Source organism: Hyperolius riggenbachi, chromosome 3, assembly GCF_040937935.1.
Source record: "Hyperolius riggenbachi isolate aHypRig1 chromosome 3, aHypRig1.pri, whole genome shotgun sequence".
NCBI classification, from domain to species: Eukaryota; Metazoa; Chordata; class Amphibia; order Anura; family Hyperoliidae; genus Hyperolius; species Hyperolius riggenbachi.
In genome coordinates, this window is record NC_090648.1 from 369,167,126 (window position 1) to 369,182,272 (window position 15,147).

At 44.1% G+C, this 15,147-nt stretch overlaps 1 protein-coding gene across 1 annotated transcript in view; it reads left to right on the forward strand.

Moving 5' to 3' along the window:
- ERGIC1 (endoplasmic reticulum-golgi intermediate compartment 1) overlaps nucleotides 1-15,147 on the forward strand; it is a 134,577-nt gene that overhangs the window by 71,830 nt on the left and 47,600 nt on the right. Inside the window, exon 4 of the mRNA XM_068277163.1 lies at nucleotides 10,460-10,554. Coding sequence (XP_068133264.1) covers nucleotides 10,460-10,554 — 95 coding nt within the window. The remainder of the gene's footprint in view (nucleotides 1-10,459; nucleotides 10,555-15,147) is intronic.

Genomic DNA, 15,147 nt, shown 5'->3' on the forward strand with positions numbered 1-15,147 from the left:
TCCTCTGGTGAAGTTATTTGCTAGTGACCGGTTGCTCCTGCTCCTAAGCTGCAGTACAGTCTGAATCGCCTGCTCCTCAGGTGATCACTAGTTGCAGTACCGTTTGTACCTCCTGCTCCTAGGTTGCAGTACGGTCTGAATCGCCTGCTCCTCAGGTGATCATTAGTCGCAGTACTGTCTGTACCTCCTGCTCCTCAGGCTGCAGTACAGTCTCAATCACCTGCCAATCAGGTGATCACTAGGCTGCAGTACAGTCTTGATATCCTGCCCCTCAGGTGATCACTAGGCTGCAGTACTGTCTGAATCACCCGCTCCTCGGGAGGTTCTATCTCTTCAGTGTTAGTATCTCCAGCTTGCTGGGGTTGGTACTTTATTATACGGTCAGTGTACTGATAGTACCTCACCAGCCCCTTTGGTGAGGTCTCATCAAACTATTAAGTTACGGTTTCACCAAGCACTACACACTCAGCTCCTTGTGCTGCTATACTGGTATTATTGGTGATTCTGCAGATCACACATAATCAGGTATAGCTCTGATTATTTGGTGATCTGCAGAATCACCAATAATGCAGACATTTGAGCTGCGACACCCAACCGTTACAATAGATATCTCTTTTAAAGATCTGGACTTGCTAGTACCCAGGTGCTAGTTTATTGTCCACATTCTTAAGGCCGGTTTTACACATAAAATGTGCGTTTGTAGTGTGATGCCAACCCTTGGCGCATCGCACTGCAGCACACAAAGCCACACAAATGCGCCCGACAGGGTCATATGCATAGTGCCGCCTCCCCGCAGGCACCTTGCACCCCTCGCCCAGTGATGTACTCCTTGCTGGGCAGGAAGTACGTCACTGTGATTCCATCGTTCCCCGAATGTGTTCTGTAAAGCCACCTCCAACCTTTTTGAAAAAATTTGCGCCGCCCATTGACTTGCATTACTTCTGCTGCCGCGGAGGTCCGGCAGTAACGCGATGTTGCCTAAGTGTCGGCTCAGCGGATCTGGCACGACACATTAAGTGCCTGGCATTGCCGTTGCGTTACCATGCAGTAAAACCTGGTAATGACCCTTTTACAATGTAAAAGGGGCCTGAATCATACCTGAAGTGAGAGGGATATTGAGGCTGACATATTTATTTACTTTTAAGCAATACATATTGCCTTGCTGTCCCACTGATCCTCTGCCACTAATACTTTCAGCCCTAGACCCTGAACAAGAAGGCAGATCAGATGTTTCTGACTTGTGTCTGACTGGATTAGCTGCATGCTTGTTGCAGGTGTGATATTCAGATACTACTGAAACCAGAAAGATCAGCAGGACTGCCAGGTAACTTGTATTGTTTAAAAAAAAATGTGGCAGCCTCCATATGTCTCTTAACTCGGGTGTTCAGTGAGTGGAAAATTCATTGAATATGCAAATCTCTTGCATGTTGCAGGAAAGTCAAAGCTACAAATTAGTCATCAATTTACCCCATTACTGACACATTTACTGTAGATGTTAACATTTGAATTGAGTTCTTATTCCTGCTAAAACACCTTTAAATATGAAATCTTGATTTGCATCTGGGCTCTGCAATTAGATGCTGGGCTTGGGTAATAGAACAGTATACCACATCATTTCAGTTTGCATGTCCGTTGAAAAAACACTGCGCATCACTGCTGCTCTCACTGTTCCATCTTCTCGAATGCCTTTTATTCGTTATTCTCCTGTTGTCTGGGGCATATACCAAAGCAGCTTTGGAATAATAGAATATCTTGCATATGTAAAAACATTACTTTTAGTGCACACGCAAGGAAAGCTTCATACATTTATATTCAAAGAGAAATATTTAGCAACAAGTCTTCCTTTATCTGTAGGTGTGCTATATATTACATCCACATGGCCTTTAACTGGAGCTGCTGGCCCCAGAGAGCACACAACAGGAGGATAGGGGTAAGGGCCCATACACACTGGGGAGCATTTTGGGCAATTTCTGCAGCGCTTTGAATCGCCGGCGATTGTAATTTATAGTATAAGACCGTGATCTCACTGCAGCGAGCGCTAGCGATTAGCTGAAATTGGAAACTGGGTGCATGCAGTGCTTTTCTGAGATTTTGGAGCGATGATGGTTCAAACGTCAAATTGCGAATAGTGATCGCTCTAAAATTGCATTCGCGCTCAATGAACCCCCCCCCCCAATACGCATTCTGAAAAGCACTAGCTATTTTTGCAATCCCCAGTATGAAGCGGGCCTAAATCCACTTAACAGATGAAGATTGGAGAAGGGTTTACTGGTGTAGAGTGGCTGTGCTGTTCCTGTGAGAGCCTGCAGGAATATTGAAGCGAGTTGCAGGAACAAGTCTGGCAGTAATAATTACAGGTGTCTGAGGCTGCAGCCTGCAGTCCCTGTAGATGAAGTGGACCTTTTCAACATGCCTGTAAATTGAATTTGTGTGGTAGTCCTCTGGCTCCACTCTTCCCTTTTCCCAAGGGGAAGAGCAGCTCTGTGGCTGGAGAGCATCACTTTGTCAGCAGAAGGGGTGGAGATGAAAGTTAGAAACCGCTTTAACTAAAGCCTTGTAGACAAGCTAACTCGGCCCAGGTAGCCATGTAAGACCTCCTCTGCTGAGAATCTAGCATGTATTCAGCAGCTCTGATTCCCCCCCCCCCCCCCCCCCCCAGTGCGTTACTAGCAATCCACCTGAGGGATTGTCTCAGCCAAGGGCAATCTTCTCCCCGCTCACCCCAACTACTCTTTGACGCTCCTCGTGCACCTCCTTGCACCCACATAGCAGAGAGATGGAGTCGCGATCCCTGCCAGGAGACATTACTCACGTGCATGACGCTTTAAGGTCCGTACACACGCTAGATGTAAAATGGTGCTTACAAAAGAGAAATGTCAACCAAATGACATAATCAGACAACATTAAACAATTAGGGGTTGATTCACTAAAAGAAATCGCGTGAGTAACCTCCTTCTACCCTCCCTGTTTCATCAGTGTGCCTTATTTGTCAGAGTTTTGCACTCTATGAGCACTGGTGGCAGTGTAGCGAGCATAATCAACCCCAGTGATAGGAGCGCATGCTATGCTGCTGTATTGCAGCAAAGCGAGTGCTAGTAACTTTATGCCCGCTCCACTCCTCCCACCCGGAGCCCCTTCGGGTCCACTCATGTTAAAGAACATGATCACCACACTTTGATTGACCCAATAGTATGCATGTCACTTGACAGGCAGCCTGTAGGGCCAATCGGAGTGCGGGGATCACATCCTTTTTGTGTACACAAGGGTGAAACTGCTCAAAACGTATTACTCTGTCAGTGTTTTTTTGATTACTTTGAGGTATATCATCGTAAAGACTGTAGGGGAGAGGGGAAGTCTATGGATGAGATCGAACTGATCCTGCTGGACTAACATTGGACCATTGAGTATTTCAGGATATGCACTGTGGTGATTGCAGAGCGCACTAACCATTCTATGATTTTTCTTTGTCTAGTCTTCTGCAACTTGGTGTGCGACCCACTGCTAACATAATCTTCTTGTGGCTGTTTCTGTTAGGTGTGATTTAAAGCAACATAGAATTTGCATAAAATGTACAGACAAGCTGGAATTGGCATTTCAGTGATTGTCTTTACTGTGGATGAAGGTACTAGTGCCATAGCAGTTCATGTCTAAACCTGAGCTTCTTGTGCCTGATCTAATGTCTGGAATACTTTGGAAACAAATGACTCAGAGACAAATTGGAAACTACTTGGCATACGTGGTACTGCTACAGTACTGTCAGAAAGAAAATAGGACACATATTAAGGTCATGGCTATCACACATAGGCAACCAAGTACCGTAAGGGCCAGACTGCACCGCACACTCCCCTCTTGTGGTTTACAGGCACTTAAGAGAAATGGCATACATTGATTCAGCTACAAAAAACAGCCATTAAGTGGTGATTTAGCATATGCAGTATGTGCTAATGGCCAATCCTATCTGCCAGGCGTGGTTCAGCCCAAATTACTAAAACACGCTAGCATGTTATGTCAGGTTCCAGCCATAAACGCCCCCTAAAGTTTTGCTTACGTCATTGAGTTGCTATATTTTATTTTCACAAGTACTTATTATTGGCGACCTAGTTTCTGCATAATTACAACTGTTGCTTACACCCAAATTAAGCCGTGAGTGTGGAAATGTATGCAGTCTATGATTATATAAGACATGTAGGTGGAATCAGGACAATTAATTATGTAAAGTTTTTACACCGTTCATTGTAAGGTCTGTTTAATATGCAGAGTTGTTGACTAATGACCCTAATAAGGTACAGATCTCTTTTATGGTGGCCATACATGGTACAATTTTTTCATACAATCTTACCATTTCTATGTAATATAAGGGAACTGCCTAAATTATCCTTTCAGTATATTCACTTAATTTACCCTTGTACTACATAGAAATGGTAAGATTGTATGAAAAAATTGTACCATGTATGGCCACCATTACACAGATTTTTAGGTCTTGTGGAAAGGGTAAGAAGAGTTTTTTAGAGTTGTGTAATAGTAAATAAAACGAGAGGTGCCATTAAGATAAAAATACACTAAAAACACTTTAAAAAGGAGATAGTGGTGGACAGGCCTCCAGAGGGAAGACAAAAGCGGTCTATTCAAAAACTGCTTTATCGAGTAAAATCCACATGGGACAGGTTTCACAGAACGCACCCGCTTCCTCCGGCAAAAATATATGGGAGGCACAAGAATAGTATGCTAAGAGACTGTTACATATCAATTGGCATAAGGTCACTAAAGTGTACTCTAGGCAGATTAGGTCAAAAGAGATACTTACCTAAGCAGAGGGAAGCCTCTGGATCTTGCAGAGGCTTCCCATGTGCTTCTGGCCACCAACCTTGCCGAACGGACCCCTGAAAGAAATTCAACAAGAGCTTGCCCGATTGCTGATTGTGACCACACTCTTAATGCGGAAGCGCAGCTTAAGTGTGCCTGCGCTAGTACAGCCACGCCTGCGCAGTAAGCTGCATCTGTTTGTGTGCAAGTGGCTCCATGCTACTGTGCTGTCTAGGCCGTACTTGTGCGGGTGCAGCATGGCAGCGCTCATGCATAAAGAGAAGTACCGTTGCCACCTTCAGGACGTCCCCAGGCAGTGGCATTCTGGGCAAAGAGGACAAGTGCCTCTCTTCTGTTTTCCTGGGCCACCTTGGGTTCTCTTTTAAAGGGCACTTAAGCCAGGAATAAAAAAAAAAATCAGTTTTACTTGTCTGTGGCTTCTGCCAGCCCCCCCTGCAGTCATTCTGTGCCCTCGCAGTAATTCACGGAGCCTCTTGTCCCCCGTCGCCATATAGTTCCTTTTTCGCTGACAGGGAGTTGGCAGGCTTTCTGCACCTGCGCAGGCCTGGCCACACGTATCCTCCTTCATGTGTCCGTCCTCAATACGGTCCTGCACAGGCATAGGACGCTGTTGTGGATGGGAATGCAAAGAACAATACGTGTGGCCAGGCCTGTTGGGCCTGTCGGCAAAAGCAAAACTAGCTGGCGGCAGGAGACCGGCGGCTACGAGAGTGACTGCGAGGGCATGGGACGGCTGGAGGGGGCTGGTAGAATCCCCAGGAAAGTAAAACTGATTTTTTTTATTCCTGGCTTAAGTGTCCCTTTAAGTATAATCGGTTAAGAACAATATATTATTAAATATGCAATACCACCTCAGATACTAAATATGTGGGCAGAATAAAATTCATACATAAGATGGCGAAGTAATAAATAATTAAGACGACATAAGTACCAATGTTCAAAACACTGACTGTCCAATGAATTCATGGTATTGCTGATGTTCATCATACAAGACTTATTCGTTTGGGTGACCTGGATATACTTAATTATACAGGTATTTAATTTAGCACTTCTAGACCTCTCACTGCTATTGCACACATGTGGTTATTGCATATGCAGATGTACCGTAACTATTGAACATAGATAATATAAAATATACAATCTCTGTAGGGTTACTTCACCTCAGCTGTCTATTAAATGCAACCCTAGTTTGGAGATTTGGAATCTGATTGAGGAAGTAACTTCTAACCTCAATAAGAATGTGTTGATGCAACCGGTCCATAATGATGAGCTATAAAATTTAGATAATGATCTCATCTTTCCAGTCAGTCAATGTTGAACCTGCATAAATCAAATGCTTACTACTTAATATGAAAATAATTGATGTAATGGAAGCAAATATTCACCCATACTCTCAAACATGAGCCACTCCAGTAGGTGCACAATACTCTGCTCCTGAGCTTCTCTCAGCTTGACGATCTGCTTAGTTCCCCTTCTGTGAGGGGTATTATTACAAGGTGATTGTCCTCATGAAGGGAGTATGATGCTCAGAAGTAAAGTGATACCTGCTTACTGCAGTGGGGCAGGGTGTAAGGTATACATGTCATATGTATAAATGTCCGTACATACATCCAACAAAAGTCATTGAAAATCAGGTGACCAACATCACGGAAACGACTTTACTGGCGATGTTGGGAAGACTTGTTTCCGCACACTGGTATTGCAAACGACCAGCTTATTTAAATACTGCACTCACTACACACTATATTGTTCATGGCATGCACATTCAGTAGAACAATGTTGATTGTCTGAGTTGATCCGCCGGATAGATTGGGCAAAATGCCCGATGTTGGTCACTCCTCTTTTGGCTACATTTTTGCACACGAGTGTCGTCCAATATGGCAAAATATGTTGTTTGTTTCAAACTACTTTCGTTTAGTGTGTGTAGGAGTCATTACTTCAGATTCAGGACAGTGTAGCGGAATCTGTAAACCTGGGGTAATAATTCTAAAGAAGATATGAGGTGAATGTGCTTTTATATGTAAGCCTCTAGCCAGGTGAGGAGAAAGTCCTAAGTGCATAGATGTATACAGGATTGGTTTGGTGCGGTTCCCACATCGTGGCACTGCTTTCCTCTGAAATATCCCCATGTTACAGCAGTGCAAGTCTTCTGCAGCTAAAGTCTCTGGTGTTGGCAATAGCAGTGCAACGTTGTAAACTTATCCAAAAGACTACTGGCCCTCACAAATGGACTAGCTGCAACGTCAGAGAATTATGAAATATGTTGGAGCTTTATAAAATAAGTATTTATTATTATTTATTTGTTCTTCCTTATAGGAGATACCATTAGATACCTTGCTTAGTGGCCTTTCACAATTAATTCAATTGCATCACAATGTGACACGCTCCATAATTTTCCCTATAGATTTTTGTCTGATGCTTTCATCCTAGTTTCACTGCCATTTCCTCTCTTTGACCCAGTTTCTTGATTTTTTTTTTTTTTACTCACCTTGTGAGTAATGATTGGAATGCTCTCACTTCACCCACCCAAATATTCTCTTCCAAAATAGCAAAGCACATTTTAATCCAACCTGCTGAGAAATTACATAATGGTTTTTATTAACGGCATCCGTCAGCTTCTACAGGCAGGTTTGCCAGCGGAGATTAATGCAGTATATTTCCACAACATAAAATGCACTTGAGGATGTGGAAGGAATTCGGGTTTGGTGGGGCGGCTATACTTGGGGAGATATTTGTTTTGCAGGCTCCCATTCTTTAGCGCTTTGTAACAATGACAGCAGTGCCCTTGTGGAACATTATGACATTTACTCTGTTGTGGAATATTTTAAGACATGACTTTCCTGATATTATCTGCACTCAAATTATCTGGTATCTTTGTTTCCATAAACATTATGCTTTTGGCATGAAGGAAAATGGAATTTCAAGTCTCTCAATGTCCTTATATCACACAAATTATAGCCTGCAGGGTATGACCTTCTCTCAGTCTGTGACTATTCACATAGGACAAACACATGACTGGGGACTGTTCTCATACTGGTCACTGACCTTGGCACTTAGGGCTTCATATAAAAAAAACTGAATCAGAAATGGACTTGTGACTGCAGCAGTTATTCATACTTTTTCCTCTGGCAGAATCTTCTCATACATTTGACCGATTTATAGCATTACTGAGTTGTTTGAAAAGGAATAGGTCACACTTTCTCTTAAGTGTCATGTCCAATTCTTCTAGTGTTAATGCTGAAGTTTAGGGCTGGTTCAGTCAGACAGTTTGCAGGGTCCGTCCTTATCGTTTAAGGCTGGGATCGAATGCACTCTGCAGTGAGATGAATGACAGTGCATATCAATGCATTTACTGTCCATTGCGCAATAGTCACGGTCAGTTTCTGAGATGCTGCATGTAGCGTCCCACAGCGCTTTAGTGTCTCTTACGAGGCTCAAAATGCGATGACTGGAACTGATGCCAAACACTTTTCTGCTTGGTTGCAGAAAAGTGTTTAGCATCATCTAAATGTGCCGTCCACAGAAGCCTGTCTGAGCCAGCCCTACAGACTCTCTCATTTTGACTGGTTAGATAGGTCAAGATTGATTGAAAACCCATAGTCGTCGTCTAAAACTCTCTCTATAGGGGAGTGTAATAATGCTCTAAGTAACCATGCTTATGTGGTTTGTGTGTCTGTATGTGTGTCTATGAGGGGGAAGATTAATTGCTTGGAGGAATTTCTGTGCTCACTTGCGACTGTTCAACTCTACATACAGAATTCAATCCACTAGAGACTTGGTAGTTTCCTTTGAGCAAGTCATGGTCTTACCGCTTACATCCTATGAACTACAAGCGTGCATTTTCTAGAAGAGGATGTAGGGCCAAAATGGTGTTTAAGGAGAGCTACCATGTAACTGAGGGATACAATTAAGGTGGGCAAGCAGATGGGTGGTTTATTCTGTACAGCTTCCCCCCAATTCTGTTAAGCAATATTATCTTCCTATGTCCTTCAGCAACCTACCTTGTTTATGCAGCACATGTAAGCTCTTCACACTTCCTTTGCAGAATCCAGCTGAGAAAGCAGGACCAGTGCAGTTTCCGGGCTCGTTTCCACTATCGCGAATCTGCATGCGTCCAACGCATGAAGATTCGCACATGTAATGCAAGTGAATGGACCTGTTTCCACTGTAGCGTTTGCGTGGTGCGTTTTTATGAGCGGTGAAAAAACGCACAAAAGAGCCAACGAATTCGCCTGCTAGTGGAATGCATGTGAATCGCCGCTAATGTATTTAATAGGGAAAGCGCATGCGTTTTTTTACGCGTTATTTTACGCGATTACGCATGCGATTCCGCATAGGAACCAATGTAAATTAACACAGGCAGTGACATGGTTAAAAACACACATAGCCTAACCTATGCGAAATCGCATGCGTAATCGCGTAAAATAACGCGTAAAAAACGCACCTGCATGCGATTTCTTCTGCGGTGGAATCCAGGCGATTCCGCACCGCTACAGTGGAAACGAGCCCTCCATATTCACTGCTTCTCGTGACTGAATTGTACCAGCACCTCCTGCCATGTCCTCTATGTGAGCAGGGACAGCTAAGGGACATTATGGACACAAACCTTTTCTTTCCTGACCATAAATAATCTGGTTGGAGAATTAACATGTAGTCCCAGTAGGTACAATGATTATATAGTTGAAGTAGGTACCGTAAAATTGATACGGTATATAAAATTCAGTCAAAAATATTACATTATGGAATTATTTGATTCAGCTGATTAAATTAGAGCATGTATGCTGAACCTGGACACAGAAAAATGAATGTCTGTCTGTGAAAACTGAATTCTGTTACATAGAACACAAGGAACACTCAAATACTGTAGATGTACCAAAATACTGGACAAATGTGACTTAACCTTTAATGACACAATGCTAGTGCTGAACAATATAAATGTGTTTTCAAATCTGGATTACATTTGCTCAAAGAACACATTATGAATTTGTTGAACTATGGCCTTAATCACGTCTGACCCTAAAGCTGTGTAAGCTCTATCATGCCACATACTGGGTCTCCACAAAGACCTGAAAGCCTCAGTGGATTTCTGAGGAAGTGGTGGCAATCTTCTTTCTCTGGATTAGGGACTGTATGCGTGCCTTATTCTGCTCTGTGCTCTGTTAAGTTTGTGGTAATTGGTAAAAGATTACAGTATGTGACAGACTGAGAGAACTATGGAGTTAGGAGTCTTTTGCTTGTACATGGTCTCATGTAAACAGTCACAGGAGGTATAGGGGAAACCTAAGCATTCTGAAATGCCAGGGAGTGATCTACCAGTGTAGTTGCAGAGCGGAACATTTTATCCAGCAACTCCGTACGTTCGTTTCTCTTATACATAGACCTGTATCATATGAATGTTTTGTGTATATAGATAGGATTCTTTTGATAGCATTACTGTTGATGCCAAAGCAAACTTCTCTATGAGGGTCTTCACCACTGAATCTGTAAGAATTTACACAAAAAACTCAATGGTGTTTTCTTATTGTGAATATATTTGTATGAACATGTGCATGTGAGTCTTTTTCATTCTGGTGGTTTCTTATTGACAGACCTTGCTAGTGGCTCCTAATGCATTATCTTATGTTCTCTCTTCCAGTGTTAATGAGCTGTATGTAGACGACCCTGATAAAGAGAGTGGAGGAAAAATAGATGTGTTCTTAAACGTCAGTTTACCCAACCTCAAATGTGACTGTAAGTAATTAGACCATTTTAAAATTAGCAATATTTGTAAAGCTGGTGGGGTTTTCATTTGTTCAAGAAAATGAGTTTTCATGACTCTTCTTAGGAGCCGATTCCTGCAATGATGCATCAGGATAACCGGATGCTGGAAATGGGGACTTCAACCTCCCTTTTTTCTTTTTTTCTTTTTTTTTTTAGTTCATTGCAGTTCACAGAGTTCTTCTAAATTCTGTAGGGTCTTTTTTTTTTTTTTTCTTTTTTTTTTTTTCCCACAAGCAGGTGAAATTACCACTTGTCAGCTACTCCTGTCCACTGGCCAGGCACCTGTTAACGTTTGGCATGGGTGGTGGACTGGCAGCTTCCCCCCCCTCCCCCATGGAGCTGCTTCTGAGCACAACCCTCACACCACATGACCACTGGGTAATGCAGCTGTGTGTCATGTGGTGTTACCAAATGCTTCCATGCAGCTGCATGTAATTGCAGCCAAATGGTGCTTGTAGATGGCAGCCCAGAAGGCCGAACTGCCCGAAAACGAGCCAATCAGCCACACGTGGAAAAGGGGCCCTAAGGATCTGTTGCAGGTGGTATTCATAAAACACACTTAGACAGGCATAAAACACTCACTGGTTAACAAGAACCAACTGATGGAATCTTGTATCTATAAATTAACAGCCATGAGGCATCGCCCATATACTGCTCACTTGTGTAAACCCTCCTTTATTACCATATTGTTTATTTTCCTTCTCTCTCTCTTTGAGCTTGGGCTGACCTCTTGCCTTCTGGAGAGATACAATTTGCATATGCCTGTGTTCCCGTCACTCTGCATGCAAAGTTTAACTTTAACATGATACAGATTACATCACTATCCCGCTGTGCTCTAGTGAGGAAGTCCTTGAAATCCCTTCCCATGCCGAATTGCTGGAGGAAAGCAATAAGGCTTTTTTTTTTTTTTTTTTTTTTTTTTTTAATATAGCAATGTATCTACAAATAAATATTGTTAGTATGAGATGTGATTGGTCTCCTATAACTTTTCCGCCTACTGTCATTTGGAATTGCATTTTTGCTCCTTTACACCCAAAGTGGCAATTGGCATATTTTTTAAATTATTTATACTGTCCAGATCGAGTGATAATTTGCAGTTGATAATAATTAGAATTAAATGTTCCTAGCGCTTTCTTTCAACGGGTATTAATACTGTAATATGATATTTACTATCTGCCCCGCTATAGAATCCCATCACTTATCTTTGTGCTGGCTCCTTAATACAGTCTGATAATTTCTAATAAAGTTTCTGTGACAGTTCTCATTTTTCCAGATTATGCTGTTTTGCAGGAAAAAAAAACTGGTTAGACGAAATAGTTTCTGTTGGTTAAATAACTTTAGCATCCCTGTGTTTGCCATGTAATTGACTTCCATTAATCTAGACCAGGCTTTCTCAACCAGGGCTCCTTGAGTACTCTGCAGGGGTTCCTTGGCATTTTCCCCTATCGTGGGGATGTATAATGGAGCTCACTATAATAGGTGGTACTGTAACAAGAAGCACTAAATTGGGGGCTTGGGAGGCAGTATAATGAGTGGCAGTGTATTAGGGGTAGTGAAATAAACAGCTACGCATACTTTTAAAGACCATCTCCTGCAAAAATAAGTGCAGGGGTTCCTCGAGATCAAAAAATTGTTTGCAGGGGTTCCTTGAGATTCAAAAGCTATTTGCAGGGTTCCTCCAGGGTAGAAAGGTTGAAAAAGGCTGATCTAGACCTTTAATTATTGCCATTTATTACCATTTTGCATTGGGTTTTGTAGTAATTAATGTTCCTGACTCAACACATCATCAGATGCCCTGGTAGCTTCAAGCACATTGTGCACATCATGCAGACAACTGCATTCCTGAATATTTGAAGTATTGATACTTAACTGTCCGCAAATTACTAGTTGTATTTTAAATATTTTAAAGGGATACTGTAGGGGGGGTCGGGGGAAAATGAGTTGAAGTTACCCGGGGCTTCTAATGGTCCCCCGCAGACATCCTGCGCCTGCGCAGCCACTCACCGATGCTCCGGCCCCGCCTCCGGTTCACTTCTGGAATTTCTGACTTTAAAGTCAGAAAACCACTGCGCCTGTGTTGCCATGTCCTCGCTTCCCCTGATGTCACCAGGAGCGTACTGCGCAGTCGCAGACCATACTGGGCCTGCGCAGTACGCTCCTGGTGCCATCAGTGGGAGAGAGGACACGGCAATGCAGGCGCAGTAGTTTTCAGACTTTAAAGTCTGAAATTCCAGAAGTGAACCGGAGGCGGGGCCGGAGCATCAGTGAGTGGCTGCGCGGGCACAGGATGTGTGCGGGGGACCGTTAGAAGCCCCGGGTAACTGCAACTCATTTTCCCCCGACCCCCCCCCCCCCCCCCTACAGTATCCCTTTAAGTATGTCCTTCGGTCTAAAAAAAGTGGTTTGACGTGCTAGAATGCAAGATTGTCAGTTGAATTTGCCAGATGACATGATTGGTTCAGTACTCAAATTTACTCATTTCGACACTCAGATTTACCTCCATACCCCTGATCTCTCCTCCACCACCATGGAAAAGTTCTCCTCATGTCTTTCAGCCATTTCCTCCTGGATGTCAGCTAGGTTCCTGAAAATTAACCTAGACAAAGCTGAGCTCCTGATCTTTCCACCCCACGCTGCTGCACCCCTCCCAGATTCCCACCTCACAATTCGACAACACTCCATTCACCCTACCTCTTTGGCCCGTTGCCTGGGCATCAACCTGGACTCTGCCCTTTCCTTCATCCCCCTCATCCAAAACGTCTCCAGAGCCTGCACTATCCACCTCCATAATATCTCCAAGATCCGCCCCTTCCTGACCCCGGACACTACCAAGCTGCTCATCCATGCCTTCATCATCTCCTGCCTTGACTACTGCAACTCCCTCCTGTTTGGCCTCCCCTTGAAATGCATTTCCCCCTTCAATCAGTTATGAATGTGGCTGCAAGACTCATCCATTCTTCTCACTTCCACATCACCCCTCTGTAAATCCCTGCACTTGCTCCCTATCCGATTCAGGATAAGTTTCAAGATTCTATGCCTGGCCTATAAATAAAGAAAACCTGCCCTACCTACATCTCAGAGCTACAGGTTGTGACAATCCAGCCCCGCGATCCCATCTACAAGGCGTTAAAAGACCGGTTGCTGGATCGTCAGAAGGTAGTAATGTGACAGAACGTGCCAATTAGAGTTGGGCCGAACCTCCGATTTTAGGTTCGCGAACCGGGTTCGCGAACTTCCGCGGAAGGTTCGGTTCGCGTTAAAGTTCGCGAACCGCAATAGACTTCAATGGGGATGCGAACTTTGAAAAAAAAAATTTATGCTGGCCACAAAAGTGATGGAAAAGATGTTTCAAGGGGTCTAACACCTGGAGGGGGGCATGGCGGAGTGGGATACACGCAAAAAGTCCCCGGGAAAAATCTGGATTTGACGCAAAGCAGCGTTTTAAGAGCAGAAATTATATTGAATGCTAAATGACAGGCCTAAAGTGCTTTAAAACATCTTGCATGTGTATACATCAATCAGGTAGTGTAATTAAGGTACTGCTTCACACTGACACACCAAACTGTTCACTGAACAGAACAGGTATGCAGTGGCGGGTTCACTGAACAGAACAGGTATGCAGTGCCGGGTTCACTGAACAGAACAGGTATGCAGTGGCGAGTTCACTGAACAGAACAGGTATACAGTGGCGGGTTCACTGAACAGAACAGGTATGCAGTGGCGGGTTCACTGAACAGAACAGGTATACAGTGGCAGGTTCACTGAACAGAACAGGTTTGCAGTGGCGGGTTCACTGAACAGAACAGGTATACAGTGGCGGGTTCACTGAACAGTACAGGTATGCAGTGGCAGGTTCACTGAACAGGTATGCAGTGGTGGGTTCACAGTACAGGTATGCAGTGGTGGGTTCACAGAACAGGTATGCAGTGGTGGGTTCACAGTACAGGTATGCAGTGGTGGGTTCACAGAACAGGTATGCAGTGGTGGGTTCACAGAACAGGTATGCAGTGGTGGGTTCACAGTACAGGTATGCAGTGGTGGGTTCGCAGAACAGGTATGCAGTGGTGGGTTCACTGAACAGGTATGCAGTGGTGGGTTCACTGTACAGGTATGCAGTGGTGGGTTCACAGTACAGGTATGCAGTGGTGGGTTCACAGTACAGGTATGCAGTGGTGGGTTCACAGAACAGGTATGCAGTGGTGGGTTCACAGAACAGGTATGCATAGGCGGGTTCACAGAACAGGTATGCAGTGGTGGGTTCACAGAACAGGTATGCAGCCAGGGACAAGCTAAGCCTAACTAATCTTTCCCTATGAGAGAGAGTGTGCAGCAGCTCGCCCTACTCTCACTAATGCAGGCACACGAGTGACCGTAATGGTCGCCGCTGCCTGCCTTTTAGTAGGGGGGAGTGGCTCCAGGGGCTAGTGTAGCCTAATTGGCTACACTGTGCCTGCTGACTGTGATGTAGAGGGTCAAAGTTGACCCTCCATGGTGCATTATGGGGCGAACCGAACTTCCGCAAAGGTTCGCCTGCGGAACGCGAACCACGGAAGTTCGCAGGCG